Below are 27931 nucleotides of genomic sequence, written 5' to 3' on the forward strand. Positions count from 1 at the left end.
GGATACGGTGTTGCGTCTGACAATGTGGACGGAGGTGGTGAAGATGTCTACGAGAAGAATGAAATCATCTCAGTTGTAACAACAAAAAAGGAAGACGCCAGATTAGTTACTATAATAGATTTGTTTGCACACAGACTTGTAACATTGAAGCAAACACGTGGGCGCAGTGTGAAAAACAGGCTTACCGGGACAAAAGGAAGACATCTGCGGTGCTCCAATGCGTTTCATGCACTGAGGTCGAAATTCTCTTGAAGTTTTATGTTTTTCCCCTTGCGAGTCTCCGCTTTTCTTTTTACTGTTGGATATCAGACACTTGGAGAGGAGAGGTAAAAACACCTTCTTTCACTTCATGTTTCGGGGGAAGTTGCATGAATTCGATTGGTTTCACTGACACGTATTTTGACGCCTGCGATTTTCGAAAAGTTTTCGGGAATGTGTGGTTAAAGCGGGGGATGTAAGTTTTTGTCTGGTTTGAGGTGGCGAGCCAAGTGTGTGATGGTCTCCGCATCGACCACGGAGAGGAGGAAATTACTCCTTTGTTCTGCAAAAAGACTCGACTATCGTTAAATGTTAGTCCAGCCGAACGAGCCTCGTTTTGTTTTTCAGCCTTCGTCTCGGCCACCAGCTCGAGCCCCTGTGCGAAAATACGAAATCTTTACGTCGTGTAACGTTGCGGAGCATTTTAGCTAACTTTGTTGGTGGGCCTGCGTGTATTTTCCACACAAGCCAGAAACAAACTTTCCATAAAACCCCCTTTGCTAGCCCTTTAAACATCCCTTTATGGAAGTGTCTGGCCACCAGCTAGACTTTTATTTTATTGCACATTTGGCAGGAAATTCCACATGCTCCCACCCCCACCGTCTCCTCCACTGAACTCCCTCATAATGCACGACTTGAACCCTGATATGTGGAAGAAAGAGCTCCGTTATTTGTTGCATGAAGTTTGGGGCTTTGCTCGTATTCTCCAGGATTGCGGTCGCTGCACTTGGCTTTGCACATCGTTTGTTTTCCCCACGAAGGCACAGCTGAAGAGGATGGTGAGGATGGTGGGAACATAGTTCAAAATACACGGTGAATGGGTTAGTTGTCAGCAGTGGCTCGTTCCCTGGATGTGGCCTAGCGGAGATGATCAAATAATGTGCAGCCTACATCCTGTGGAGCCCGACATGTTTACTGTCATTGTTAGAAACTAGTTGAGCCCAAGTGGATAATATTTAGAAAAACGTGTTTGTGTCTTAAGACGTTTACATCCGTCTCTTTCGGACAGAATCAACAGTTGAATTCGCTTTTCTGCCCAGTTCGGCGGCCCTTGTTGTTCCCGTAGTGATCGCATTGACGTGAACGCATCTTCTGGTCACTTTTTATTCTAACATTTGACAGCAAGAATAGAGACAAAAACCTGCACATCCCATGGGCGGAATTGTGCTTTTAAATTGCACATTTAAAAAAAAAAAATGTCAACAATAGTTAAAGGAAAGTAATGACATGTTTGTTTGTCAGACAGAAGGAACTTAATTTGGCCTTTTTTTTTATTATGATTGAAAGCCGTGGTTGACTGTGATAGATCTCATATTAGAGAGAAGTTTTTGCTGTTTGTTTCACTGGACGTGCAGCCTCCTTTGTGGAGAATGACCTGCCTCCTCTGCCTTGTGTGGGGTGACAAAGACCCCTAATCTGCTTGCTTCAAATATTGATCCAGCAGTAGCTGAAGATGCCATTTTGTTACATTAAGCCCCTCCATGTGCTCTCCTCCATTTATCTCAGTGGTCTAATGACATTTATGCACGTGAAGTTGATTTTAGTGGTGTGTGTGAGCTGTTTTGTCCTTGATAGGCCACCTTATCCAAAAGTTTGGGAAAGCAATGACAGCCATGTTCCTAGCCTGTTTCCACTTGGGGCGATGTGTTGTGTGTGTGTGTGTGTGTGTGTGCGCCTTCACTTCCTTTCCTCGTCTCAAGGTTACATCAGTTCTGCTCGCCTGAGTTAACCAGACTTGGACTGCACTGTTTGTCACCCATGAAGTGACTTGTGTTATTTTCATCCATGTTGAAAATGATTTATTACATTTAATGCTTTTGTTTTGCTCTCAAGTGGTTCCTAATTTCCATTTTCCTTTTTGTCATGAATTTGTGTGTTCAATGTTCCCCTTGTTTACATTTTACAACGTGCATTTCTTCTAAAACACCAATCCATTTTTTTTTTTGATTGCATCAATTTATGCTAGTGCTGTATTACAAAAGAGGCTGTAAAAGCACACCACCTGTTGGTGTCCAAGTGCCTCTATTCCTCCACTCGCTCCCCCTTACCAACTAGTTCCCTGTGAAGCTCGCAGAGCCACCGCTCAGCATCAGAGAGCGGCCTCGGGCTTGCGTTGGAATGCAAAACACAGGGTAAATCCAGTGTTCATGCTCACTGTGTCATTTGACAAGGTTCTTTCTGAGTTGACATATGGTAATTTGGTAATGACGTGTTTGCATACAGTCATTAGCTCTGCCTTTCACCCCTATTTCCTTGGGCTAACAATAGTCCCAATTATGTCTGCAATTGTAAATGTATTACATTCTCTTTTATGTAGCAATGATCGACATATGGTTGTGGTGTTTGCCAGGGTTGCGTAAAATGAAAGACACTTTTTTTTAAGTCATTACTTGGTAGTAATTTGACTAAAGGCAGAGTATTCATCATTGCATGGCAGTGCAGTTTGGATGGGAAGGCGGCGTCTAGCTGAAATTAGCATTTTTAAGTAGACCCGGCTAAAGTGTTTAGTGTTAAGTAGCCTAATGTTGTCTGTTTCCCCCTCATCGCGCCGTGTTTCAGGCAGGCAGTAATTCGAGCTGTATTTTTGGGCCGGCTGAGACTCCATAGACAATCGTTGATTTTCATATGCAACTTCTCAGATGCACCAGATTTTAACCTCTCGCCTGGACACGCATTTTAATCTTACATTGAAAAATGACATACACAAATTTAACGGGTTGACAATAAGAAAGTTGTTGGTTGCATTTTCTTTCTTTATGTATTTAATTTTTAAGGAGAAATGCTGACTTAGCCCTGCATTGGTATCTTATGGGGGACTAACAACTTGCCAATATGAACCATCTGTAGGGTGGTGATGTAGCAAAGGTAGAGTAGTTTGAATCATTCATTACCATTATCCTCTTTATTTTTTAAGAGCTACATGTAACTTCTTTGTGCTTGCTAGTGCCATTAAAATCCTGTATCTGCAAATTTCTCTCATAGGGTTTATTAGAGACTGAAGGGTATGAACGAACAGCAGCAAAGAATGGCTGCAGTGGGAACTGACAAGGAACTCAGCGACCTCCTGGATTTCAGTGCGGTAAGAGAGTGGGAGAGCAGTCTGGGTGGTTCTGGGTGGCATTGGGAGGAAGAGCTAAAGAGAGTGCGATACAGGTCTGGGTATGGGCAAAGGAGAGCTGGAGGTCTGAACGAGAGAAGTGGGGAAGGGGGCGAGGGAAGAAAATAAGTGGGAAGATCTGCAGCAGAAATTTTTGCCATCTTTTTTTAACAATAGGTCACGCCAGCTCGAGATATTTTCATCCCTCATTCTTGGCATGCAGATTTAGCGATGATTACATCAAAGTAAAACACAGCTATACCTCAGGGTGACTGGTGAAAATGAGTTCAGGCCTTAAATATAGGTTATTCAATTATGTAGGTGATGCAGAGACGCAGCAATAAGGACGTGGATCCTCACTCCAGTGAACTGGTATCCACCTGAATCAGGAACGACTGCAGGAAACTAGAAATAATTTCACCCCCCGTTCGTCTTGTTAACAGAATCTGAGGGGGAAATGTTGTTATATATGAGCTGCGTTGAGCAGACAGCTTCTGCATTTCTTTTTGTCAGAGATGCTTTCAGAGCTATCCTCCAGACATTATCTACAAAGTAGATAAAGGTGTTCTGCTCAGCTTTTATTTACCTGTGTTTCATTTTGTTGTGAAGCCTTTGTTGAGCTTTACATGAGCATCTCATAGGCCCAATGGAGATGTGTTAGTTTTTTCCTCCTGAATAGATTGAGTAGCTGGTATGGCTAAATTGCCAGCCCTGGATATATGGGGCACAACAGGTAATTCCAAACTGTGACTCCTAATGAATATTTGTCAGCAGACTTAATGTCCCGTGAGATTTCTTTTGACAAAGAACAGCTGATTAATACTGAAGTGTTTATGCGATTGCAGGAGTCGTTGACATTTTATGATGTGTAACACTGGGGAACAGCAGGACTAGCTTTATCTCTTACTGATTTATTTTTTTTTTTTAGCATTGTTGTGTATGAATATTGTTGACGGAGCTCCGTTATAATGACTTGCAATTCAGTCAGCTACTTTGTTATTGTAGTCCTATCCTCTGCCACACCATCGGTATTCAAAGGAAACCTTACCTCGTGGAAAGAAAAACACTCCTTGTTGTGAAGGGGGTTTGTGGGAGGTTCTCATTAGACAGTTGGGTTTGTGTTAGAAAAGCTCAGATTGATCAGCTGCCAATTTGTGTCGGCAGATGTTCCGTCTAAATTTGACATTGATAATTGGGTGAGAAACTGCAGAACAATGCACAAAACAAAATTCCTCGTCCTCGTTCATTTGCTGGCTAGTCAAAGAAATGCAGCGGACGCGCGGAGCAAAGCAAAGCTAAACATGTTTGCAGTGTCTGCGAGCAAATGCAGCGACGGCGCCCGCGTCTGCTGCTGGAGTGTGTAGACTCACCCCGTTAAAAACAGAGCGATCGTGTGTGGTGGTGGCAGATTGTGTTATGGTGTCCTAGTTCCAAAAAGGTTTGGTTTGGTTTGCATAGTAGAGTTTGACCACATAGCAGATATTGAGAGCCCACCGCAGCCTGACGGTAAAGCCCACAGCGGCTCGATGACGAAACCCTCGGCCTCATCACAGAGCTCTGAAAGTTAAAGTTGAAAGTCCCATTTCAAACTGTTGTGTATCTGTTTTGATAAAAAAAAATAAAACTCAGCTGGATTTTTTTAATACAAAATAGAGATTACTTGTGTTTTAAATGTGTTGTTTTGTTTGCCAGTAAAGACCACAGGAATGTTTAACGTCTTGAGGTCTTGCATTTTTTTTTTGCTTTACTGTTAAGCTGGAAGTCATGTTTTTAAGTAGTTTACAGTAGACTGATCCAAACTGAAATGTCTGTCAGGAAAAAAAAAACACACAACCATTGAACGGCATGTACATGTGATGTGATGTCTTAGTGGAAATAGGATGTGTGAAGTGTGCCTTCCTTTGCTTTGTTAGTTACGGTATCTTTCCTCTTTTGTAGATGTTCGCGCCTCCAGTAGCCAATGGGAAGAACAGGACAATGACACTCGCCAGCAGTCAGTTTGGTGGATCAGGTAAGCTTTTAAGCTTGATCTGGAAGCCTAAACTAAGTTCCTGCTTTGTGTGTGCTGCATGTTTTTGCTAATGTTTTGGCGTCGTTTCATTGATTTAAGCATATGTGATTTTTACTGTGGCTGCACGTGTTCTGGCAAAGCAGCAATGAACTCATGCAACGTTAAATCTATCACTGTGAATGCAAACATGGAGCACAAATCAACATGTCTTCACAACCTGGGGCGTCAGAAGTCAGCTCACCCGAATCTCAACGTAGCTCTTGTGGTTTCTAGCATGCAGGCAGTTTAAGCTTGAGATCTCTGCCAAACGCCTCAGTAGGTACAATAGAAGTGAATTTTTATTTGTGGCTTTACAAAATTGCATTTTGAAAAACTCAGCCGCACAAATTTCCAGAACGGTTAATCCATAGACTTTGCTGATAACAGATTTCATTGGAATAATTTTCTACCAATGAAAATGTGTTGTGTCTGTGTTTGTTTATGCTAGCATTTCTAATAGATTGAGTAGTGTGAGTGGTTTTATTAAAAATTCTCATTTGGTGGTGTGCTGCAGCTTGCTTTGTGCTTGTTTATGAGGTTGTCCTTTATTTGTAAAGAAAAATTATCCATTTGGACGTGAACCCTGGCCCTTTAACTGTCTTAAATGTGGCTTTGATGCTGGTTTGAGAAAGAGAAACAAAACCCGCCTGTAGCCTAAATGTTAGCAGGCCTGGGATATTCTTTGTATGAAGAATTGAAACTGTGCACGTTTATTAATATGTCTGCATGAGCTTTATTTGAACAGCTGCCTGATCACTTTTTTGCATTTCTTCAGATAGTCTTTAACTGTTTTGAAGTATCTGCAGTTTACCCCCTCAAGCACCTGAAGCCTTAGAGAGAGCTTCTCTCTCTTCCTGAATGTTATTAGTACGTCGTGTTACTTTCGTTCCTCTGTCACCCTGCCAACCTGGCGTGTGAAATCAAGTCACACTCCCCAGTGTTCCCCAGAGTGAGAACTTGGCCACTGAGGAACAAAGGCAAAAAAAGGGGCTTATGGACTTGAAACGACTCCCCCACCCTGAAGTGTAAAACACTCCTCCCCCAACACGGCACAGGGCTCTTACCCCCACTGATCTGCAGGAAATGGCTTGAGTCCGAGACAATGTCCCTCACCCCCAGCTCGCAGCCTCTTAAACTGGCCCAGCATGCAGCGAGTGGCCAGAGTGGAAGAGGGAGCTTGTTGAATAGAGGGATCAGCCCATGGAAGGCAGGATTCTGTTTGTTTCTATTACAGCAGGCAATTACTAAGCAGCGAGGAGTTAATTCCTTCCCCCCTCCTCACGTCCTAAAGTGTGGCCCTCGGTCATTGACACCCATTTTAATGCCATACTTCAAGCTGTCCCATTTAACTTTGGGAGGGCTGCAGGTACCCTCTGATAGCACTTGGGAGTCCAAATGCGAACATCTGTGAGTTCCAGCAGCCTGTGTCATGTTATAACACATGTGGTTCAGAGAACAGAGTGTGTGTGTGTGTGTGTGTGTGTGTGTGTGTGTCGGGGGGGGGGGGAGAAAACTGGAAGCTTATGATGTACATTTTTATTTTATTGTGCTTTTTTTTTTTTTTTTTTAATCTAATGGCTGCGTTACAAGATCATCTTTTGAAACTCAACCCAAAAAGGCTGCTTATTATTCCAGAATACAATATGGCTGCAGGCCAGGAAATCTATTTATTACAGAAATGATGACCATTAAAGAGCAATGTCCATCTATGACGTCACTTAGGCGGCTTGTGTATTCAGGGACCCAGCAGCGCGGGAACGGCAGCGAGCAGCCTAGTGGCCCACCAGACCACCTCTATTCATCAACACAAAAGTGCTCAGAGGGGTGCTAATTGCATTAGGCGTCCTTCTCCCTTCCTCAGTGGCCAGAGTGTGTGTGTGTGTGTGGGGTAGGGTGTGTCGGGGAGAGGAAAGAGGAGAGGATTGGCAAGAAGTGAGGGATGTTTGAGAAGTAGGGGAGGCAGAGTGTGACGGTGTGTGGTGGGAGCTGGCCAAGCCCACAAGCCTTCAGGCAGGCGTCCCCTCTGTCACCTCTGCAGCTGCTGGCAACGTCTCCAACCCCCTTCACACACACAAACACACGAGAAGCGAAAGGCTCGCTTCCCTTAGGTCACGTCGAACAACGTTGTGAATTTACACATGCGGTCTCTCTCGGCGGCTAGCTTACTAGCTACGTGTTTGTCGTCAGCACTCCCGGTTGTGTACCTGCACGCGCCTGCTGTATTGTGTCACGTATTTCACCGTGCGCGGGTGGGTTGTAGTTGGAAAATCTAAGCCCTCAGAAAGAGGAAATCTCAAAGGAGAGTGGCTTCCCTCTTCAAATAAATTAGATGTTTTCAGAGCCTGCAGCCGTGAGAAGGCTTTGTGGCTCAGAAAATAAATATTTTTCTGGGTTCTGGTTGTGAGTCAGTATTTGTCTTGCCATGTGACTTTCACTGGAAGTACATTCACGCTAGCCATGCCAGAATCTGGAAGGATGTGATATACGTCCAGAGAACCTGTTGTTTTCGTGCCAACCGGGTGCCTTTTCACATTTCCTGTGTGTTTGTTTAACGAGCAGATAATTCAGGGTATTTTCAATCATAATCTCATTTTCCCAGTTTGATCGTCGTGTCATTTGACTGTTCAAATGTTCATGACTTGCCTCACTTTGAGCTTTATATAGCTCCAGTCTGGCATAGATTTTGGTATTGGATTTGTTAGTTAGCATGAGCTACACTGCTTAAGCCTGCAATGCTGTCTTCAAATTATCTTTGATGTCCTGTAAGTATGAGCTGCATACAGAAAGGCCACGTTGACATTAAGCATCTAAATTTTGCTTAGCATCCCTTTTTTTTCCACAGTTGGCATACATAATGTTAAAAAAAGTTCATCAGTATTTGTAATCCAACTTATCTGAATGGTAGGTTTCATAGTACTGTATTACCAATATGGTACAATATCCCATTTATGTTGTAACCATTTTCTTCTATCAGTATGATGTAAATAGAGAAAACAGTGTAAGCTGTCAAAGCACATAAGGAGGCGTTTAGGCGCTGATGTTTAAGCACAACAGTGACTATTATATATGTCATGATAATCAATTGCAGCTATTTTAAAGGCATCAACAGTAGCTGAGAACTGCAGCGAGAGACAGCTTTGTTTTTTATTTATTTATTTATTTTTTTCAACGTGTTGGACAGCAGCACTACTAGGCAACCAGAGAAGCTCAAGAGTGAAAGAAGTGATGAAATGAGGATGAAATAAAGCCACGATTGGGCAGATCTGCGTCTGCCCTTTTTTTGAATTTCACCGAGAATGCAGACTCCTGAAGCGCTTACAGCAAATTTTTTAGGTCACAGGCAAAGAGTTGGTTTAAAACGAAGTACTAAAAATATTTTTGTTGGCCAAAAGAATTGATGTAGGGGTACATCGCTGACCTACTTTGAATGGGACATATCTTGTTTTTACAATTAGTCTTTTAAAACTTGCTTACTTGTGCAAGAGCAACACAGCATTTAGATATTATCATCTCAAATGTAGTGGGCTGGTTATTGTTTTGACAGCACGTGTGAAGCCTGCTGGGTCATTTTAAGAACTTTATTATGCAGTATTTTATCATTGTGCTTGTCTCTCAATATTGCACATGACAAGAGATTAACAACAATAGAAAGGTCTCTCTTCTGGCGTCGTCGGGCTCTCCTAGGCTGGCTGAGCGTCAGTGTCACCTCAGCAGCTCTCCACCTTGTTTTAATTGCCTCCGAGTTAATTACTCCAGTAAGTGTGAAACAATGTTGTCAGACTTCTCCTGCACAGCCGTGCTTTCACTCTATCCTCTGCACCCCCGCTGGCCAAATGGAGGCTTCATAGGCGGATGAGTGGTGTATTGAAAATAGCTGTGAAGATTATGAAGTTACTCTCTTAACTCTGCTCGTTGGCTCGGTCGGCCTATTCAGTTCAGGGTGTTGTTGTCGTCGGCGCTGGTGTGTAATTTTGTGGTTTACCTGTTACAGTTTTTAAGCGTGTCGTGCATGTGAAAATACTTTGTGGTCTACCAGCAATTTGGATGGAGCATGAGTGTCTTGAAGTGGGGGGGAGAGATGAAGGCGTTTGAGTTAAAACACATCTCTTCACTGCAGGCCGGATGGAGATGAGCTCATTGTTAGCGTCTCTCCTGTGAAGTGCATTTTCATGTCGCTAATTTAATATCACTTTCCATGGCACCGAGCTTCAGCTGAAGCGTCTTCATACAAATTCTGTCGTCTGTATTTAGCAGCAGCGGCGTCCTCTGCCATTGGACGTGGTTGACGGTGGTGGACAGTGCTTCATTAGTGCTGTGGCCTTTCAGTAGGGCCGATCTGACGGCGAGCGAGGCTGATCTTTTGAGTTCTCCTCTTCCTCCCTTCTCGCCTGATTCTCCATGCCACTGGCATCAGCTCCATAGATCACGGCTGTCGCAGCGTGTGTAGGTGCTTGCACCGCTCTGTTAGTCTCATCACTCATTCTCACTCATCAGCCAGGCTGCTGATCTCGCCCAGACCCCTCTCACTCTGCCTTCCCTCTTGTTCCTCCCTCTCTCCCTCCCTCCCTCTCCCTCTCGTCCCCTTGCTTTCTCCTTCCACCCGCTCGCTCTCTCTTTTGCTTTCTCACACACATTTTTTTAATTAGGCAAAAATCAAAGACGAAATATGAATATTCATAAGGAAACTGCATTAATATGCACAATTATGCAAATCAGCATGCAATTAAGGCTTGTGTCTCCAGAGAGCCTGGATAGCATTAGTGCATAAGACAGGGAGAAGGGGATGATGGGGGTATTTTGGAGTTTTCTGCTCCACCAGTCTTTTGGCTGTGTTTTTCCTTTGTGCCACACATCGGTTCTTTCTTTACCTAAAACATTGTGGTTCATGTTTTGGCTTTATGCATATTGTTTAGCGTTATTTTATGTGTCAGAGTGACTGAGTGGAATTTAAATGTGGCTTGGATGACATTTCATCCTCTTAGATTGCATTAGGGATGTGAACGGTTAATTTTCTGCTATTCAGTGACCGTAATAAACACTAATGGGGACACTGAGCAGCTTTTCCTATGCTTTTTTTTTTTTTTCCTCCTTTCCCTCCAGAACATTACATTGCATCTTGAATGCAGCAGCGGCGTCTTTGATCAATAGTGGCGCTCTCTCCTGCCTCGTGTCAGCCCATTGTGGCCACTTAAGTACATTGAATGTTTAGACTAGGACACGGTGACAGGCTCTCTTGATATGACTCCAATGTCTCGTATACGTACATGCTCTCATTTGGGGATTGCTAACATCGCTCACAGCTTTAGTCCAACCTGCTTTTTGTGTCTTTCATCTCCACTACAGACAAACTTGCTGGTTTCCCTACCTGTAAATATTAACAATATGTCTTTTCGCAGCAATAGACGAGCGCAGCAGCTCTGGGTCTTGGGGCTCGGCAGAACAGAACAGCCCCTCTTTCAGCCAAGGACGGGTAAGATCTAAATACACACACACTCGCGCTCTTAAGTCGCACACGATTTTAAGTTTGGGGATCTGAGCATTAACACCAGATGCCATGATATTGTCACACAGTCACACATGTTCAGTTAATCACTCTGCCATAGATGAACACACACACACACACACACACACACACACACACACACACACACACGCTCCCCCAACCACCACAACAGCTTAGTAGTTTTTCACGCCGTGTGCCATGTTTGATTTGAAGTGGTAGTTTTACTTTCTACCTAATAACCTTGGCTCAGGATCCTGCGTTGGCAAGCTCTCTGGTAGCCCAGAACTTCTGTGGAAGCCCACCGGTAATTGCAGCTTCACATCCGCTGTAACTGTCTTGGCACAACTCTGTGTAAATACAAGGAACAGGGGGTGAAATAAATGCAGCAGGCTTTGATTACCACAAGTTGATAATTAAGAAAGTCAGTTTGAATCCCCCGAGCTGATGCAGATTTGTTTGGCATGGATCCTGTTAGTTAGACAGAAAAGCAGAGGGAGGGTAACCACTAAGCCATATAGGTGTGCTAACAAGATGATCATTTAGGCCCATGTGTGTCTGTCCATGCATGTTGTTATTTACATTTTTCTGAGCTTTTTTTCTTCAGGGGTACTCATCATGCTTTGTGCTCCATTGTTCCAGCAGGGCTATGCCGAAGGATCCCACTACAGTGAGCATGAAGGCCTGCCCTCTCCGTTCATCAGCTCAGGCGTCGCAGGTATGAGCTGTGTTTGCCTTCTTGAAATCATTTTTGTCGTGTGACACCAAGAACAAATTCACAGGCAAAAACAACCAGGGAGAGAAAACACAAAAGAGGAAGAGGTGCATATAAATAGAATTAATCACATAAGTTACAAGGTATGCACTGTTAACCATTCACCTAGTTCAGATAAAACGGGTGAATAGATTTCGACAGAGTGAATCCAGTTTCTCTTCTGCTTCAGCCACATCTCAAATGTTGGGAAATTTTCAGATGTCCTTCACTCTACCTGGCTCAACCACCCCAAATAGCACAGTTAGAGGGACGAGGGGAACTCCGTATTAAGAGCCTTGCCAAAAAAAAAAAAATCCACCGAATGACCTGAAAAGTTTGAGTAAGAGTTGATGAACCAGAGTTCTTTGATCTTTTGAGTATTTCACACACGTGGGTGAAGCATCTTTGAGTATTTTCTGTAAACTCGTGGGAGAGAAGTGCAATCGATTTGAATTATATCAAAGTGAGCATTTATAGAACTGCTGTGAATATTTTCAATACAGGTTTCCTGTAATTTCAGTACCCAATTCTTTCTGCCAACAAGTGACTCTTGTATGTAAAAAAAAAAATGGCTTGATGACATTTTTTTTTTTTAGCACTTTAGTGGAATGAGTGTATAAATTAACTGCTCGGTGCCAGAGGAGATGCTGCCTTGTCACACTCCAGTTTTAAAATAATCATGTTGATAATGGCCGATTCGACTGTTGTGCATACTGTATGGCTGATTGTTTTCTGGGTGGTGAGATGTGTGTGTGTGTGTGTGTGTGTGTGTGTGTGTGTGTGTGTGTGTGTGTGTGTGTGTGTGTGTGTGTTTGTGTGTGTGTGTGTGTGTGTGCATGCGCCTGTGTTCATTCGTTGAGTGTTGGGGATGTTAGGGCACTGAAGCGGAAACCTTCCCTAGGGTTTTGTCTGGCAGGCGGCTTTATGCAGCTGAGCGTACTGAAAAAGGGGAGGGCATCTCTGGACTTTTTGTACTTTAGAAAACCTACTTTTCATTTGTTTTAGCACACGCCATTGCCTCTTAAAGTGTGTGTAAATCTCAAGCTTTAACTCGCATTTACGTTGAATCTTTCACTTTGTGCTTACAGGTAAAAATGAGAGGCCACCGTACCCTCCGTTTGGAGGCCAGGTATGGTACCGCTCAGGTTATTCCTTACATCTTTGCCACTGGGGTGTATGTATGTGAGAGCTGGTGTCATGTGATGTATAAAGGAAGTCCTGTTGTCTCACTTCTCTTTTCAGGTTTAATACTTTGTGTTAAATGTCGTCTTTTCCTAGAAGACCAGCAGTTTTATGCTATGCTCTCACACGCCCCTCTAAGTATTATTAGCCATTGTTAACCATCTTTTTTTCTATCTTCCCTCCTCCTAGCCTGGGTTTCTTCCGAGCGACATAGCGATGCCCAGCCCAGATGCCATGTCCCCCTCTGGTCTAAAATCCGGCTCCCAGTTTTACCCGTCATACCCCAACAACCCCAGGAGAAGGCCGCCTGATGGAGGTATAGGTAAGATAACGGGACGAGATATGGGCCAATCATTTCTCTCTCCTTTTTTTTTTCTAGGACTGCAAATAATGATTATTTTCATTTTCAATTAATCTGCTCGCTACTTTCTTGATAATTGTTTGGTCTTAAATATGTAAGAAAATAGTTAAGGTGATTAAATGAATAAGATTCAAGTATATTCATTTCAATGCCTAAGAAAAACAAAATGCAGATGTGTGAGACTGGATGGACTAAATCTGGTATTTTTGCTCAAGAATTGTCTTAAACGATTGTCATAATTGTCAATTTTTAGCAGTCAGCTAACAGAATAATCACCTGTTTCAGCTCTGCTGTACAGATGAAACAGAGCTGACAAGCTCAAAATGAGCTTTTCTTATTTTTCTGTAACCCTTTTTGAACAGTTGTGCATCTCTTTGTTTGCGTCTTCGTCCACCTCGACATATCTTTTCGACGCACAGATGAATGCACGGCAGCGTTCGCTCACTCTGACAGACATGCACACACACGCCTGCAGACACGTGCTGTGCTGTGTTCAGTGTTTTCTGTTTTCCCTGCTGCAGTTGGAATTGGAGCACACGAAGAAACTGCACCTGAACTGAAGTAACACTGGCGAATGTGTGTGTGTTTTTTATGCTAAGTCCTTATTTGTGTTTTTGTCTCTCACCTTTTCTCCGTGTGTCCGCCCGCCTCGATGTAGACACCCAGCCAAAGAAGATTCGGAAACCCCCTGGCCTGCCGTCCTCGGTGAGAGCTTATTTCTGCTCGCCTTCACAGCTCAGAGCCAGTCCTTGCTCGCTCACTCTCTCCCTCTCTCACACTACACACACTTGCCACACATAGACACACACACTTAGACACTGCTTTCCCCACTCTGCTTGAGCAGCTCTGTGACAGACAGGGGTAAAGACCCTCTGCTCTGTCAGACTCTGTGAGCTGACAGTCAGGCAGCTCAGGCCCCAATAAACATCATCACTGTGGTTGTCTGTACACTACACTCAAGTGGTTTCAAGTGGTGTTCAGGGTCTGGTTGTCATGTAGACAAGCAAATTTAGAAGATTTTGAGGTACTTTGTCGAGTCTAGTAACCTGCCTTCTTCAGTGGCCCGATTTGAATTATAGGTTTTGTAAGAACACAGAGGTCCTGGATTTGGGGAATGAAGATACGCATGATTCAGGGAGTGACTGCAAGCAGGTTGGATTCCGGTGGTCGGTTCCAGTGCAAAGTTGATGAAAAGAGGAGTTTTTTAAGCCCAGTTTTCTCATGTTTTTCAACAGCAAAGGACAACGTGGAAACCATTCAGGAAGCTGTTTGACTAAATAGCAAATATCTAATCTGTCTGGTCAAAGTTTCACTTCTTAGAATATCAGTCTTAGGCTTTTAGTTCCTGAATATGAGGTTATTTGTAGCTTCTGTTCCTTAAAAATTGCTAAAAGGTGAATTGGACTTCAGCTTGTCAAGCGGATTTGATACTGAGGCGCTATCGAGCCCCAGTCCTGGATCCAAGCAGCATGAAGTCTCATACAGTGCTTTGATTCACTGTACCAAGTGTCGCATTTTGTCAGTGGGCCCAGAATTCCCAGCAGCTGATGTGTGTGGATGATTGCAACCACACATAGCTGGAAACACAAGTCACTGTTGCATGTTGGAATATATAAGGAATGAATCTCACTGCTGCTTTAAAGACAAAGAATCGAATCACTCCGCAGTTGCCCACATCGTTCCCATTTATAGATCATCTCTATTGGCTAAATTTGAGTCCTGTGTGTTGATTGCAAGCCAGTCCTTCCATTCAGTTACAGCTACTGTAGATCAGATGATTCAGAGGCCATTCGCTCAATTTGAATATAGCATAGTATTTTCAACACTAACTGCTATTAATATTTTCCTCTGTACATACATGGATGTTAGTCATGGCCCTGAACCAGCACATGCATGGCGGCTTTGCTGGACAGCAAACATGATATTTGAAGTCAGAAGGACCCTGCTGGGTAGGTGACCGTGTGTTGCTGTTGTTATTAGAGCCTGGTCTTGCTGCTTGAGCTGCCACTGGGTCATCAATATGAAATACTACCGTTACTCAAACATTTTCTGTAACCGAGTCCTCACGCTACTGTAGCTCTCAGATGACAAGAGTGACCTAAAAGAAACTGGGTATGAAGTGTTTGCATCTTCTCGCTCATGGCATCTGTGTTTCAGCACGGAGCCTTGAAGCGGTACCCAGGCGACTCAGGAGAGGGTGGAAAGACTAAGACAAGTTATCTACCAGTTTTTGTAAATATTGGGCGTGCTTGTGCTTTTGTGTTGTGAAAGTTAAAGAAAGTGTAAGGCTTCCTGGGTCACATGCCTGCACATACGCTCCCTCTTTGCCCCCTGATTTCATCATCTCCACAAATTTTGATGACAAACGTCAAAGGAAGATGGACTGATGTGTTTTTAAGGCACGGATGAAGTAAATACAGAGGATTTATATGGCTGAACAGGTCCAGATCACGGAGCCGTGGATGCGTAATCTGGCAGGGAATGAAGTCGAGCGTCAGTCGTGCTGTGTTCTGTCTCTTGGTTTGAGATAAAGTCGCAACAGATGCAGCCGCTGTGGACGGCTGCGTGGACTGGGTGGGTCAGAGCCGGACCTGGTGAACTTCACGTCTCGATCCCTCGTTCATTAAAGAAACAATCGAATCCGTACGCGTCTTAAAAAGGACATCGGCGCTGTCCTCCACCTGTGGTTTCATCGTGTTGAAGCGGCTGCTGAAACCTCTGCGTGCAGACACACATCGGCGCGGTGGCTACATCACAGAGATTGAGTGTGAACGCTCTGTCTGGCCGAGGCCCCCTCTCTTTCACTGTCTGAACCTCAGTCGTTCCCCGCAGTGTGAACGATGGCCGCGTGGTTTTAATGCGAATGATGTGTGTGCGTGAACCCCCCTCCCCCACTACACCCAGCCCTCCGCCTACGCTTCACCACATGATGGCCTGGGTGGGCCTCCCCCTGTGAGTGACCCAGTTGTGAGGCGCGGTGCTTGCGAGGCCTCTTAGCCCCGTGTCTGAGCCCAGATTAATGACTGCCGATGATGATCCTGTGGTCTTTCCTCCCTCCTACACTCCCTCCCTTCCTGCTTCTCTTCACCACCCCTTCAACATACTCTTCTTTTTTTTTTTTTTCACCCCTTCATCTACTTTTGTTACTGAAACCACGTTGCTCTAAATCAGCAAGTGGACAAACAATGGGCCGTCTCTCATTCCCCTCAAGCCCCCTGACTTTTGTGACCCACCGGTACCTGTACATAAGATCCTTGCCCTCACCCCATGAACCCTAACCCGCCCTCACCTGCAACAATCAAGTCAAACTCTTCCGCCCCCTAGTTGTCCAGTGGACTCATCACAAAGCCCTCGTGGTTGAATAAAGCGGTTTGAGGTTAGTTTGATGTTAATCTTCATCTACTCCCACCCCTTGCGACAACCCGTGTTTTTCCAGTGTAGAGACCTTTACACGGTCATAACCTGAATTACATTAAACCCCTATTAGTTGAGGATTTTACCCTAGAAATCCCCTTTCTTCCTGAGAATACAATTATCCAGCAGCACCAGTCATTGTGTAGTTCTCTGTTCCCATCTAGAGCAGCAGGATTCACTCGACATTGTTCCCCGTGAAAGAACAACTCAAAGCCTATTGTTAAATGAAGCCATCTCCGTCATGTTTTCCCCTGAATTAACCGTGATCATTTTAAATCCCCTGTTTCCTTCACACTCCCCTGGCCATATCAAGCTTTGTTTAAGTCATTTAGATTACCTTCTCCTGTCCCCCCTCAACACCCCTTATCTTTCTACCCATTTCATAAATCATCAGGGCCTTCATTTTTTTCCCCTCAGTCCTCCCCCCTTGCCCCTTTACCACCCCCCTACCCACTGCAATCTCTCTCTCTTTCTCTCTCTTTCCCTCTCTCTCTCTCCCTCTCTCTCTGACTGGATCCCAGCCCCCATCTCTCTCCCTCTCTTCGCTCCCTCTCCTCAGCCCAGCTGCCTGTGGAGTTGGATGTGGTCCAGGAACAGGCAGATGGCTCTGTAATTAGAAGTGCATCTCTCCATTCCCTTTCCACTTCTCCCTGTTAAATCAAATTACAGAAAAAATCCCTTCTCTGGATTAGCATTCTTTGCAGCATAGCCTCCATTCTCTTTCTCTCTTCCTCTCTCTGCCATGTACTACAGAGTAGGAGTGGAAAAGACTGACTGAGTGACGGCCGATGGTGTCGGGAAAACTGAGGGCTTCTCATGTCCGTCTTCAGTCTGTGGCTTTGGAGAGCGGGGATGTGTCACTGAAGGCCCGGCATCCATTTTTGTCAGCAATATGCAGAAAGGATGTGTGATTGGACCCTTTAAGGCGCTAATGTAAAATGTTGAATGTCATCAGCGCTGTCCACTTCCATGTTTTCTGTAATCCAATCCTCTGTTGATGCCATATAGAATGTGATAATGCTAGTTTGAGGGCATTGCTGGTGGAGTGTTCATGGGTGTGTGTTGGCTCACTGAATGCATGGTATGTGTGCGAGTGGATACTGAGTGTGTTACAGGGAGGGGCTGCAGGCCAGGCAGTGCGATGTCACTGGGGTCCTGGGAGCTAGAGGAAGCGCTCACTGTGCACTGGGATTCAAGCCGTCGCTGTGCCCAGCATGGCATGGCCGCTGTGTTCTCCTCCACAGGCGAGGAGCCGGCCTGCCTCCACAGCCTCCCCCTTGCCATCTTGTGGCCACTTGAAGCTACTGTAATTAAATGGTTTTCAAAAAGCAAGGGCAGAGTGGATTGACACCACACTACTTTGTCTCTCATGATGCTCAGGGCTACACAGAACACTTTCTAAATCCAGAATTATAAAATCTGCATATTTAAGTGTGTAACAGTTATTTAAGAAGTCAGACTCAAACTGCTCACTGCCTGCGTGTTTGTTTAGGTGTATGCCTCCACATCTGGTGATGAGTATTCCAGAGACAATGGTGGATATCCCGGCGCTAAGCCTGGAGCTGTCTACCCTGGCTCTTTCTATATGCAAGGTACCCTTCATCATGACATCACTGGAGTTAATTTCTTCTGTAATTTGTGGAGGTATTTTCACATTTGCAAACGTGTCTCCGCTTTTCTCAGAAGACCCCTGGTCGTCTTCTGGCTACTCTGCCATGCTGGGTAACTCTCCTCACATCGGACAGCCAGGCTCCTTCTCTGCAATTAACCCACAGGACAGGATGGTGGGTAGAAATGACCTTAATCCTATTCCAGCCATCTCTGTTTCATTTTCTTTAAGCTATGTGTCATCTGAGATTTTTGAGTTAAATTATTTTTTAACATTTTAAGTACGACAAAAGGCTGAATGATTAAACCTTAAACGTCCTCCATGAAGCTAAATGCATTTCTATAAATGTAAAAGTCGAGTCTGCACGGGAGTTAAGGCTCCCATCAACATTTACATGGTGGTGTAGGAATACATTTTTATGGGAGAATGTGTGCAGACTTTAATTTTTCCATTTTTTCACATGCACTTCTGTCCAGCATCTTGCATTTATCATGTAACAGTGTTGTTGCTTTTCTAATGTTTTTGCTAAATGCGTTTATCACATTGCTTTGTTTTCCTGTGAGGGGTGTTTGTGCCTTATGGAGATACTTATATCTCTTCTCCAGAAGCGTCAACCCCTGCCTCTGTCCCCACAGAACTATCCTCTGCATGGCAGCGAAGTCAACGGCTTCCACTCAGCCCCCGCCAACTACAACCACACACCCGCCATCAACGGAGAAGGCATCATGGGTAAGGAAATTTTCAGATGAACTTGTCGAATAGGTGTGCTGGTAGTGTCTGTCAGATTCAACTCCTGTGGTCATTGGATTTTCTTTTCCCCCCTCAAAAACAAATTAACGGGTCATCTGACTCACATTATTTATTTTGTCTCCGCAGCCAACCGAGGCACCACAGCTGGCAGTTCAGGAGATGAAATTGGGAAGGCTCTTGCCTCAGTGAGTTTGTTGCTTTTTTTTTTAGAATTATTGTGGGGCAATAAATCAATTACAGTAATTTTCCCCAGAGGTTTATTTCCTCTAACACAATGAAAATCTTTCATGTCGGATGATTCATGTGAAGAAAGAACTAATAAGGGCAAATTGGACTGAAAGTGGTGATGCTGACGAAAATGTCCAGTCAGTGGTTCAGCGTCTGATCGACAGCATGAATGACGAGTGTAAAATACCACAGAGGAAACATCCCAGTAATGAGAAAACAGTGAAATTTAAAGGACCTCATAGCTGTTGTATCCTGAAATGTCACGTATTGTTTCATATATCCGTCAGTACTTAATTTTAAGATGCACAAACAATTCTTAAGTTGATTTTGGGCCAAAAATAAACCCAGGTCGGACAGAAAACGTTACATTCGTCCTTTAAAGTTTAATCATTCTATTAATTGATAATTACCTGCCGAACCCTTTTCATTCTACTCTTAAAGTTTTACGACATGTTACCTGACTGATCCAACATGAATATTGTGTGATATAGAAAATATATTGCTGTCGGGTTCGACAATCAATTTAAACTTTAGTTTCAAACACGATTGATTTTGGCTTCAAACAATTCTAGTAACAAGATGATTATTGCCATTTATTACATTTTTGCATTGATGCTCTCGTTTTGTCTTGTGCAATAAATCCAGCGCACCCCTTTCCTTCAGGGCGGTGTACTTCTGCCTTAAAGCCTGCCTCAAAGTCTCATTTCAGCTGTCCTTTCTTTATATACCAATTAAAAACAGCATTTTAATACACATCACATACTAAACAAGTCTTAATATTGTTGTTTTCATTATTATTATTATTATTAGTAGTAGTAGTAGTATTTGTTTTTCTGTTGAATTATATTTAAAGTTTAAGAAATCCACTGATGAAAAGTTGTTTTTTTTTTAAGTTCAACAAATCAGTCAGTGAGTTATAATGTTAAATAATCACGATCTCATTATTCACCAAAATCATAGTAATTCATATTTTTGCCATAATTGAGCGGCGGTATATTGCCGAGCTCTAGTTTGAACCATACTGACAGAATTGTACTGAAAGTCACTGCTGTGTGTTCTAATGTTTTGCCATCATGTTTGTGTTTTGATCAATTCCTTCAGATTTACCCGTCGGACCACAACAGTAATAACTTCTCCTCAGCTCCATCTACTCCTGGATCTCCTCAGGCTATTGCAGGTACAGTTCAGTTCTCACACACAGAAAATAAGAGCACCCAGTTGTCACTACTCATACATGAAAAGTCAAAATGTTATGTACGGGCAATTACAGGCAGCAAAAGGCAATAATCTCCAATCACCCAGTAATGTGTTACCTTAAACATCGATATGAAGAAATCTGCATGTTCATAAACACGTTATTCTTTAAAGACGTCTTTATTTTCCTCGCGCGGTTTGGCACTACCTTGCTTTGATGTAAGATTCATTATCCTGTGCTTTATTCTCACTCATGCAACCTCAAATTTGGATAATATTTCAATTTCAGCCACAGAATGCCGACATCACTCCAATTTATTTAACTTGTTCAGTTTGATTGCGACCTTTTTTTTTTTTTTGGCACACAGAAAAGAATCAGTTGAAATTGTTGGAGCAAAAATGATCCTCTGCATGTTTAATGTTCTTCGGCACAGAAACGTGTCTGCAGCTCCATCTGCTGTGAAGTCAAGAATTACCACTATACACCCTTCCAATATTTCTCTCTGCAGGAGCTCAGTCTCAGTGGCAAAGACCAACCACACCCAACTATGAAGGGCAGCCACACGCACTGGTATGTTAAGACATTTCTCTGCTGCATCAAAGCTGATTCCAACCAAGATGTTGTCATGCTGTACTCGTTATATCAGTTTAAATCATTATAATTGTATCTCAAAAACATGCGATGTGTTTATGAGCTGTTTCTTGACTTTGTCATGGTGCCATCTAAGTGCATGCTTCTTTTTGTATATAGCAGAGTAAAATGGAGGACCGTTTGGAGGAGGCCATCCATGTACTGCGTAGCCATGCTGTGGGCCAGGGCCCTGGCTTAGAGGGCGCCCACTCCGACATGCACAGCCTGCTGTCCTCAGTACACAACGGGGGCCTCGGAGGCCTCTCTCCAGCTTTCCCCAATGCTAGCCTTGCCCTCAGCAACAGACATCCTGCTATGGTGAGTCACCCACTCTGCTCAAATTGAGTTTCGTCTGCGTGTGTGTGAAAGAGACTTGAACTTTTGGTGGTGTGTAACAGCAGCACGAAGCGAACATATCGATCAAAACCTTCTCTGTAAGGAGTTCATCTCATCAGCCATTGTTTTAAGTGTCAAGGTTAATAAACATCCCAGTTGTTTCTGACGAGGCTGAAAAGAACCATAACGTGAAGAATACACTTTGATTCATGGAGTGTGTGATAACTTTAGGCTGCCTGGGTACGTGGAATTTATGTTGTCTTTATATGTTGCGCAACAAATGAAAAATTAGCTCTCTGCTCTATTTAGCAAGAAGTACTGAGGAGGAAAAAACAAATTGAAATTGCACTCCTCATGTTTACCTCCACGAGGAACAAAACATGTCAATCTAGCATCATTTGTGCCATCTGCTGGCCAAAAGTAAAACTGCAATCAATTAAGAGTAAATTGTATTTTTGTGCATCATGGTTCTCCACCTTCACCAGCAGGGAGGGAAACACGAGGAGCCGACAGGCCTTCCTCCCAGCAGCACTCTTCTGCACGGTCACCACGCGTCCGGACCCACACCGTCAGTTGGCCAACCGGAAGGCTTCACCAGTAAGTCAGACTAACTGTAATAAACTGCATAAAAGCTCGACTTGTGCTTTGTGGAGTCATGGTTTAGTATCTGGGTTTTGAAATCATTTGGTTTTGCAACAATAACGGCGGCCGTTTGCATTGATATGCATTTGAGCACCTTCCGTCTTTATTAGCTCTCCAGCTTCATCGATGCTATTCTGTCCTCAGAGAGGTTTCAGTGCTTTGTAGCTTTGTAATTCTCACAGCTGTGTGTTTGTCCCCAGGCCTCCCTGGTGGTATGGCCCGCTCCACACACTCCTCCAGCAGCTCGGACATCAAAAGAGAAGACAAAGAGGATGATGAAAACTCATCTGTTGCAGACAAGTCAGATGATGAAAAGAAGGACTCCAAGGTAGCACGCAGTCGAACAAGGTAAGGTGGTCCTTACTCTGTTTTTTTAGGCATTTCACTTTAATTTAAAAGCACTGCAAAACTAGATTTACGACGTTTTTTAGTTAAATCACAAATCCGGAATTCAAATTATTTTATCCTACAAAGGATGATACAAATGCTGAGAATATAACAGAAGCCATTTTGACAGGCAGTCATGTGTCCCACTGATTGCCCAGACCATGTTAGGTATTTAACAATGTTGAAATCCCCCCCTTCCCTTCATCTCACGTTTTCAGAAAGGAGGCGTTGACCCTCCAGATGCTCTCTGGCCTTTCAGACCAGAAAGATGAGTAAGTTTCTCCAACAGAGGATCAATTTCTTGTGCTTTTGTGGGCTCTTGCCAGAAAGCACATGTTCGTGAAGCTGGTGTCTAAAGTCTGATTTTTGTTTGGCAGTAAAATTTTATGACATCCTGAACTTTCAATATTTCTGTACTTAGGCTGCAAATGAGTTTTGAGGTTTTGAATGGAAAGGCAAAACAATAGTAAAAACATTTACTCGCAACTAAACAATACAATTTGAAACCACACAACAAAACAAATCAGTTTTTGTTGAGCACAAAGGTGCAGACTGAAGCTGCAGCTCATTATGTTTTCCCTTCTTAAAGAACGTGATTTGGCTTGAAGACGTTAAACGTGGCAGGGAACAATGCACATGGCGTAGTGAGCATATCCAACTTCTGTGGGATAAACGTTTTGATCAAATGATCATCTGAAGTGGGAGATGCTGTCTTTCCAGCATGTAGTTTTATGTAGTACGGCTTTAACATCTCACAAATCTTATTTTTAGTGCATCTATTCAGTACGAAGCTCAGCTGTGGGTGTACAGGCCCCTGAAGCTAAACTTAAAGAAGCTAAATGCTAGTCATGAGGTAGCATGAGCACTACAGCTGACCAAGATTGACTTGATGGCATGTTTTGAAGTTCCCTCGTGCCTGTGGCTTCATCATATCGTCTCCATTTGCAATTAGTCCAGAGGAAGATGACGAGGACGTTCCGCCTGAGGTGAAGATGGAGCGTGAGCGGGAACGGCGAGTGGCTAACAATGCCCGCGAGCGTCTCAGAGTACGGGACATCAACGAGGCGTTTAAGGAGCTTGGGAGGATGTGCCAGCTGCACCTCAGCCATGACAAACCTCAGACCAAACTTCTCATCCTCCACCAAGCCGTCAATGTCATCCTCAATTTAGAACAACAAGTCAGAGGTCAGTCTGAAGCAGCACGTCATGGATTGGAACCACACGTATTTTTTACCTCCCTTCAAAACACACTTCATTGTTTTATACTGAGAAGGCCTGTTTCTGCTTTTCCTTTCCTCTGTCAGAGCGTAACCTTAACCCCAAGGCAGCATGTTTAAAACGCCGTGAGGAGGAAAAGGTGTCTGGGGTGGTGGGTGAAGCACCCATGCAGCTCTCAGGAGGCCATCCTAGTATGGGAGGAGATGGCCACAACCCAGTTGGCCACATGTAACACCAGGTATGAAGAATTAGGCACTTAAATAATACAGAAAAATGGATAAAGAAGAACAGCGCATACGTTGGAAATGTTTTGATGAACGATGGCTTACTGCACTTAATGCACTACCTTTCCCATGACCCCTTCACATTAAAGGCCGCTGTGTTCCACCAGTTGAATGCTTTTAATGTGAAAGGTCCAGTGTGTAGGTTGCAGGTGATCATACACTGATGAAAACATAATGAATATTATACTCCATGTCTGCCAATTGATCATCCTAAACCCTACATACTGGACCTTTTAAGCAGCGGTTGCACAACATGTTTGGTTTGCAAGAGCAGTAATTTCCTCTGAATCCTTCATGCGAGTGAGGGCAACTTGAATTTCAGCACGCAACCGCAAACAATGTAAAGTGCTATATAGAAACAGGTCAAAAGGGAAGTGCTATTACTGGAAAATGGGGTTTGATTCCATGAAAATCTTGAGGATTTTAAGTTAAAGTAAGGAATGTGTTAGTTTGTGGGAGTCAGTGTTGTCCTCAGTATGTTGTTGATGGCTTTGTTATATAGGAATAATATAACATAGTGTTTGTGGTCTTCCCTTTTCACAGATCCGATGGTGTTTCCTTGGCTGTCAGAGGATGTGGCCTTAACAGATTTCTTCCACCCATTATTCTCAGTGTGTGTGTGTGTGTGTGTGTATATGTGGACATGTCTGTGTATTGTCCGTTAAAAGTTTCAAGATGCACATTCACACACTCGTACACACATGCATACTGCCAAAACTGACACAGCCTGTTTGTCGCACTCCCAACCATGACTACAAGCTCAAATGTGAAGAACTTTTTTTAGTTTTGCTTTGTTTTATACATGTAAGATTTTTTTTTTTTTTTTTTTTTTTTTCCATGGTTTCCACATGATGATGGAACACCGGAGTACTTTTTGTCCTGCCACAAATTGGGACTTCACACACTGCCGAGAGGTCCTCTTGTGAAAGAAAGGAGACCTAAACAAACACAAATTGAATCAAGGATTTGTGCCTAATTGTTACATGTTTTCTATTTGACATTCAAGCAAATTGCTTTACATGTGAGGAACATTTATTGTGAGGGATTGCTTATGTGTATGAGCAATTATTTTTAATGTATGTCATTCCCAGCGTGATGGTACAGTCTTACATATGTTATGTAACCAAGCCCATAGTTGAATTGTCTAAATTCAGTGACCTTTCCTCGATCTGATCAGCAAATGTTTGGGGAAGGTGACGGAGGGGTCGCAAGGGAAAGGTCAAAGTTTTGACAGTCGAAAAGCAGCTTATGAAAGATGGGAACTCTGACCCAGAGGCAAGCCCGGTCTCGTCCCACGAGGCGTCCGGACACTTGGAATAGAAGACTCCTTCCTTGAAGGTTATGAATGATCCAAGTGGTAAAATCTGTTAACTACAAAAACTGTTCTTCCTATTTGTTGACCACGAATTCTAGAGTTACTCCAGTAATCCCTTGACATAGGTTCAGGTTTTTGTACTGCTTTATGGACTAAAGCATTCGTAGACGAGACGAAGCACAGTTGTATAGGTTTAGGCTGGAGGTTAAGCGTCGACCTGTTGTGCATTTCAGTCCCGGAAAGTCTTGCATAAAAAGCCATTTGAGACACTTGCTAAGTGATCAGCACCACTTAGTGCTCTTACTTACTCTAAATGGTTTACTGACAATGCCAGCAGACTTAACAGCTCAATTTTTTGCCCCCCCTCCCTTAATTGATTTTCTGTAAAAGACAAAAAAATCTCGGTTCCTTTTGACGGAGGGATCTCAGCAGTCCGCAGTTGTTTGAAGCAGACAAGCCTTTGTGTGACGGAGGCTTTCTTTTCCTAAACGAGCATTCCCACTGAATTACAGCCCCTCACCTTCCTCCTGAGTAAGTCTGTCGTCACATTTCGTACTGAGAGAAGAGTGACGTGTAAATTCACTTCATACATTACTCTGATATGTTTCATTTTTCAAAATTAAATATATATAAAAATATATATTTTTTGTTAGTCTATACATTGTAGATTTTTTACATAAATGGCAATATTAGTTTGAAGTTTAGAGTGTATTGTAGATGAGCTGAATAAGGGGATATTTGTCATTTAAATGAAATCGTTCAAAAAAAAAAAAAAGTTAATTCAAAATTGAACCGGGATGGCAGAGGACAAGGGTCGACAGATGGAAAGTGTTGAAAGCGTTTGGTGTATCCTTTATTCCAGTTTTAGTTGTGAGGCTTATCATCAGCTACAATATTTTTTTTTTCTTCTTTCCATTTTGGGGGTATGTGGACAGCGTTTGTGCCACAGTCCTGTTGAAGTGTTTTTACTTAAACAGCGAGGCACTGAGGAAAATGTGGGAAGGAATTTTTGTCTCTAACAGTAATTATGCAACTGGTTTTTGAATGTAGCTACCATACAAATGTGGATCACCTTCATTTTCAAAGTTGTGTTTCTGGGTTTTTTTTTCCAGTACAGTACAGTAGTTTTTTCATTTCACCTTTTTTCTAATATCTGCCCTCAACCAAGTGGCTCTCAGTGTGCAGCTCACTTTTTAGTAGCCTGCACATGAATTTTGGAGGCAGACGTCGGTATTTGGGTGTAAGGTAATGGATAATACGGAGAACAAAACAGTGTTATTGTGATGTTATTCCCATGTCATGTCATGTTGTGAATGGTTTTTACCAACATGTAATCACAAATGGGAGGTAGAACATTTTGTGTGTTTAATTTCTACAAAAAGAGATGAAGAAAAAGACCTATACAAATCAATAGTGTGGCCTTTTCATTCTCAAGACTTAAGATGACATGATGGGAGAGTGATACCTTATCAGTGCCTGAACTTGTATTTTCATTTAAGACAGTTTTATTTTGTGAACCATATCATTTCATTTATCGTGGAGATTAAAGAGGTACTTGTTCATTCCCCCACCCTCCCTTCTCCTAATGCTTTTTTCAATTTTCAGGAAGAAGTTTAAATGGTATAAAGAGATTTTCTTTCAGTGTATCTAGTTAAATAAATAAATGTTACGTAGATCTTGTTTAGTTTTTATTCCTTTTTTCCCTAATTATTCAACTGGATTATATTGTCCAAACTGCTGTTTTAGTTAAGGTCATGGGTCCAGGTCATAGGTTTTCTTTCTATCTGCCCTATATTGCTAAACCAATTGACATGACAGAGGTCAAGAGATGCTGCTTTTGGCTCTGACTGTCTGCTTTTGATGCACATTAACATGTTTCAGTGTATGTGTTGCTTCAAATTCAATGTAGGGAGTGAGTTTTATTTTCCGTAGTAGCTGGAGCTTCTAATGACTTGGAGCATTTTAAATTTCTGTATATCAGAGTGCAAGCCCTTTGCTGCAGTGACTTTCAGTATGTTTAGTCTCCAGTGACAAATTTCACCTCTGACCTTTTACTCTTGCAGCTCTTTGATGGTGTTGACGGTGACTTTTTGTGAGAAGTTCTGATCACTTCTTTCAAAGAGTTGTATTTGAAGTTTTGCTTTTTATGATTACAAGATTATTAAGTGTACTGAATATTGCTGATTTGTTCTAAGGGAAAATCTGACTTGATGTCATTTAGTATTCTGTGAACATCCCATTAGCCTACAAGCTACATACTCAGACTATTCTTTGGGGGGGAACCTTATTTCTTAACATGAGTCTTGACATCGACACAGTTTGAAATCTGCAGAAAAGCAACCCGACCGCTGCAGGAGCACATTAAGGTCAACAGAAAATTACAATATTAGGATGGAAAATGTTCAGTTGATGGGCTTGAATTTGTTTTGGTATGAGAAAGCAGTAATAAAACACTTGCTTTCAACAATTTTGTCATATCTTTGTTGAACTATAAAGGGGGGAGCCTCAGCAGGTACAGAGCCTGACATCATGGAGGGAGGACACTGTTGACTCCTGCGGGGTCCTCTGAGTGCCTCACTCAATCTTTCTCTCTCTCCCTCTCTCTTGCTCTCTCTCTTTTTATAAATATATATAAATATATATAGTTGAGAACTGTCCTGTATATAACAGTAATGTAGCAATAAATGTGCCATTTTTAATAACAGATTATACCTTTTCCAA

At 43.0% G+C, this 27931-nt stretch overlaps 1 protein-coding gene across 17 annotated transcripts; it reads left to right on the plus strand.

Annotated features, from left to right (window-relative positions):
• On the plus strand, nt 1-26889 carry tcf3b (transcription factor 3b). Of its 17 annotated transcripts, none has more exons than XM_076726137.1 (21): nt 3-326; nt 3241-3337; nt 5294-5366; nt 10802-10875; nt 11548-11623; nt 12748-12788; nt 13031-13163; nt 13861-13907; nt 18109-18208; nt 18300-18400; nt 18861-18954; nt 19102-19160; nt 20305-20380; nt 20907-20968; nt 21149-21346; nt 21853-21961; nt 22207-22354; nt 22612-22665; nt 23346-23578; nt 23698-23849; nt 24439-26889. In XM_076726137.1, the coding sequence occupies exons 2-20, from the start codon at nt 3263-3265 to the stop codon at nt 23841-23843; spliced, it is 1899 nt and encodes a 632-aa protein (XP_076582252.1). In that variant the 5' UTR covers nt 3-326; nt 3241-3262; the 3' UTR covers nt 23844-23849; nt 24439-26889. The 17 variants fall into 17 exon arrangements, with proteins under 17 accessions (XP_076582257.1, XP_076582252.1, XP_076582250.1 ...); XM_076726135.1 differs by having other exon boundaries at nt 5-326; nt 21850-21961; XM_076726132.1 differs by having other exon boundaries at nt 19-326; nt 18831-18954.
• The last annotated feature ends 1042 nt before the right edge of the window (nt 26890-27931 follow it).

This window comes from Chaetodon auriga, chromosome 3 (genome assembly GCF_051107435.1).
Source record: "Chaetodon auriga isolate fChaAug3 chromosome 3, fChaAug3.hap1, whole genome shotgun sequence".
NCBI classification, from domain to species: domain Eukaryota; kingdom Metazoa; phylum Chordata; class Actinopteri; order Chaetodontiformes; family Chaetodontidae; genus Chaetodon; species Chaetodon auriga.

Bases quoted from the DNA above. Each gene is read 5' to 3' on its own strand.
- tcf3b (XM_076726127.1), top strand. From the start codon at position 3,263: ATGAACGAACAGCAGCAAAGAATGGCTGCAGTGGGAACTGACAAGGAA. The intron at 5,367-10,801 runs GTAAGCTTTTAA...GTCTTTTCGCAG, and splicing joins CAGTCAGTTTGGTGGATCAG to CAATAGACGAGCGCAGCAGC. The intron at 19,161-20,304 runs GTGAGTTTGTTG...CAATTCCTTCAG, and splicing joins TTGGGAAGGCTCTTGCCTCA to ATTTACCCGTCGGACCACAA.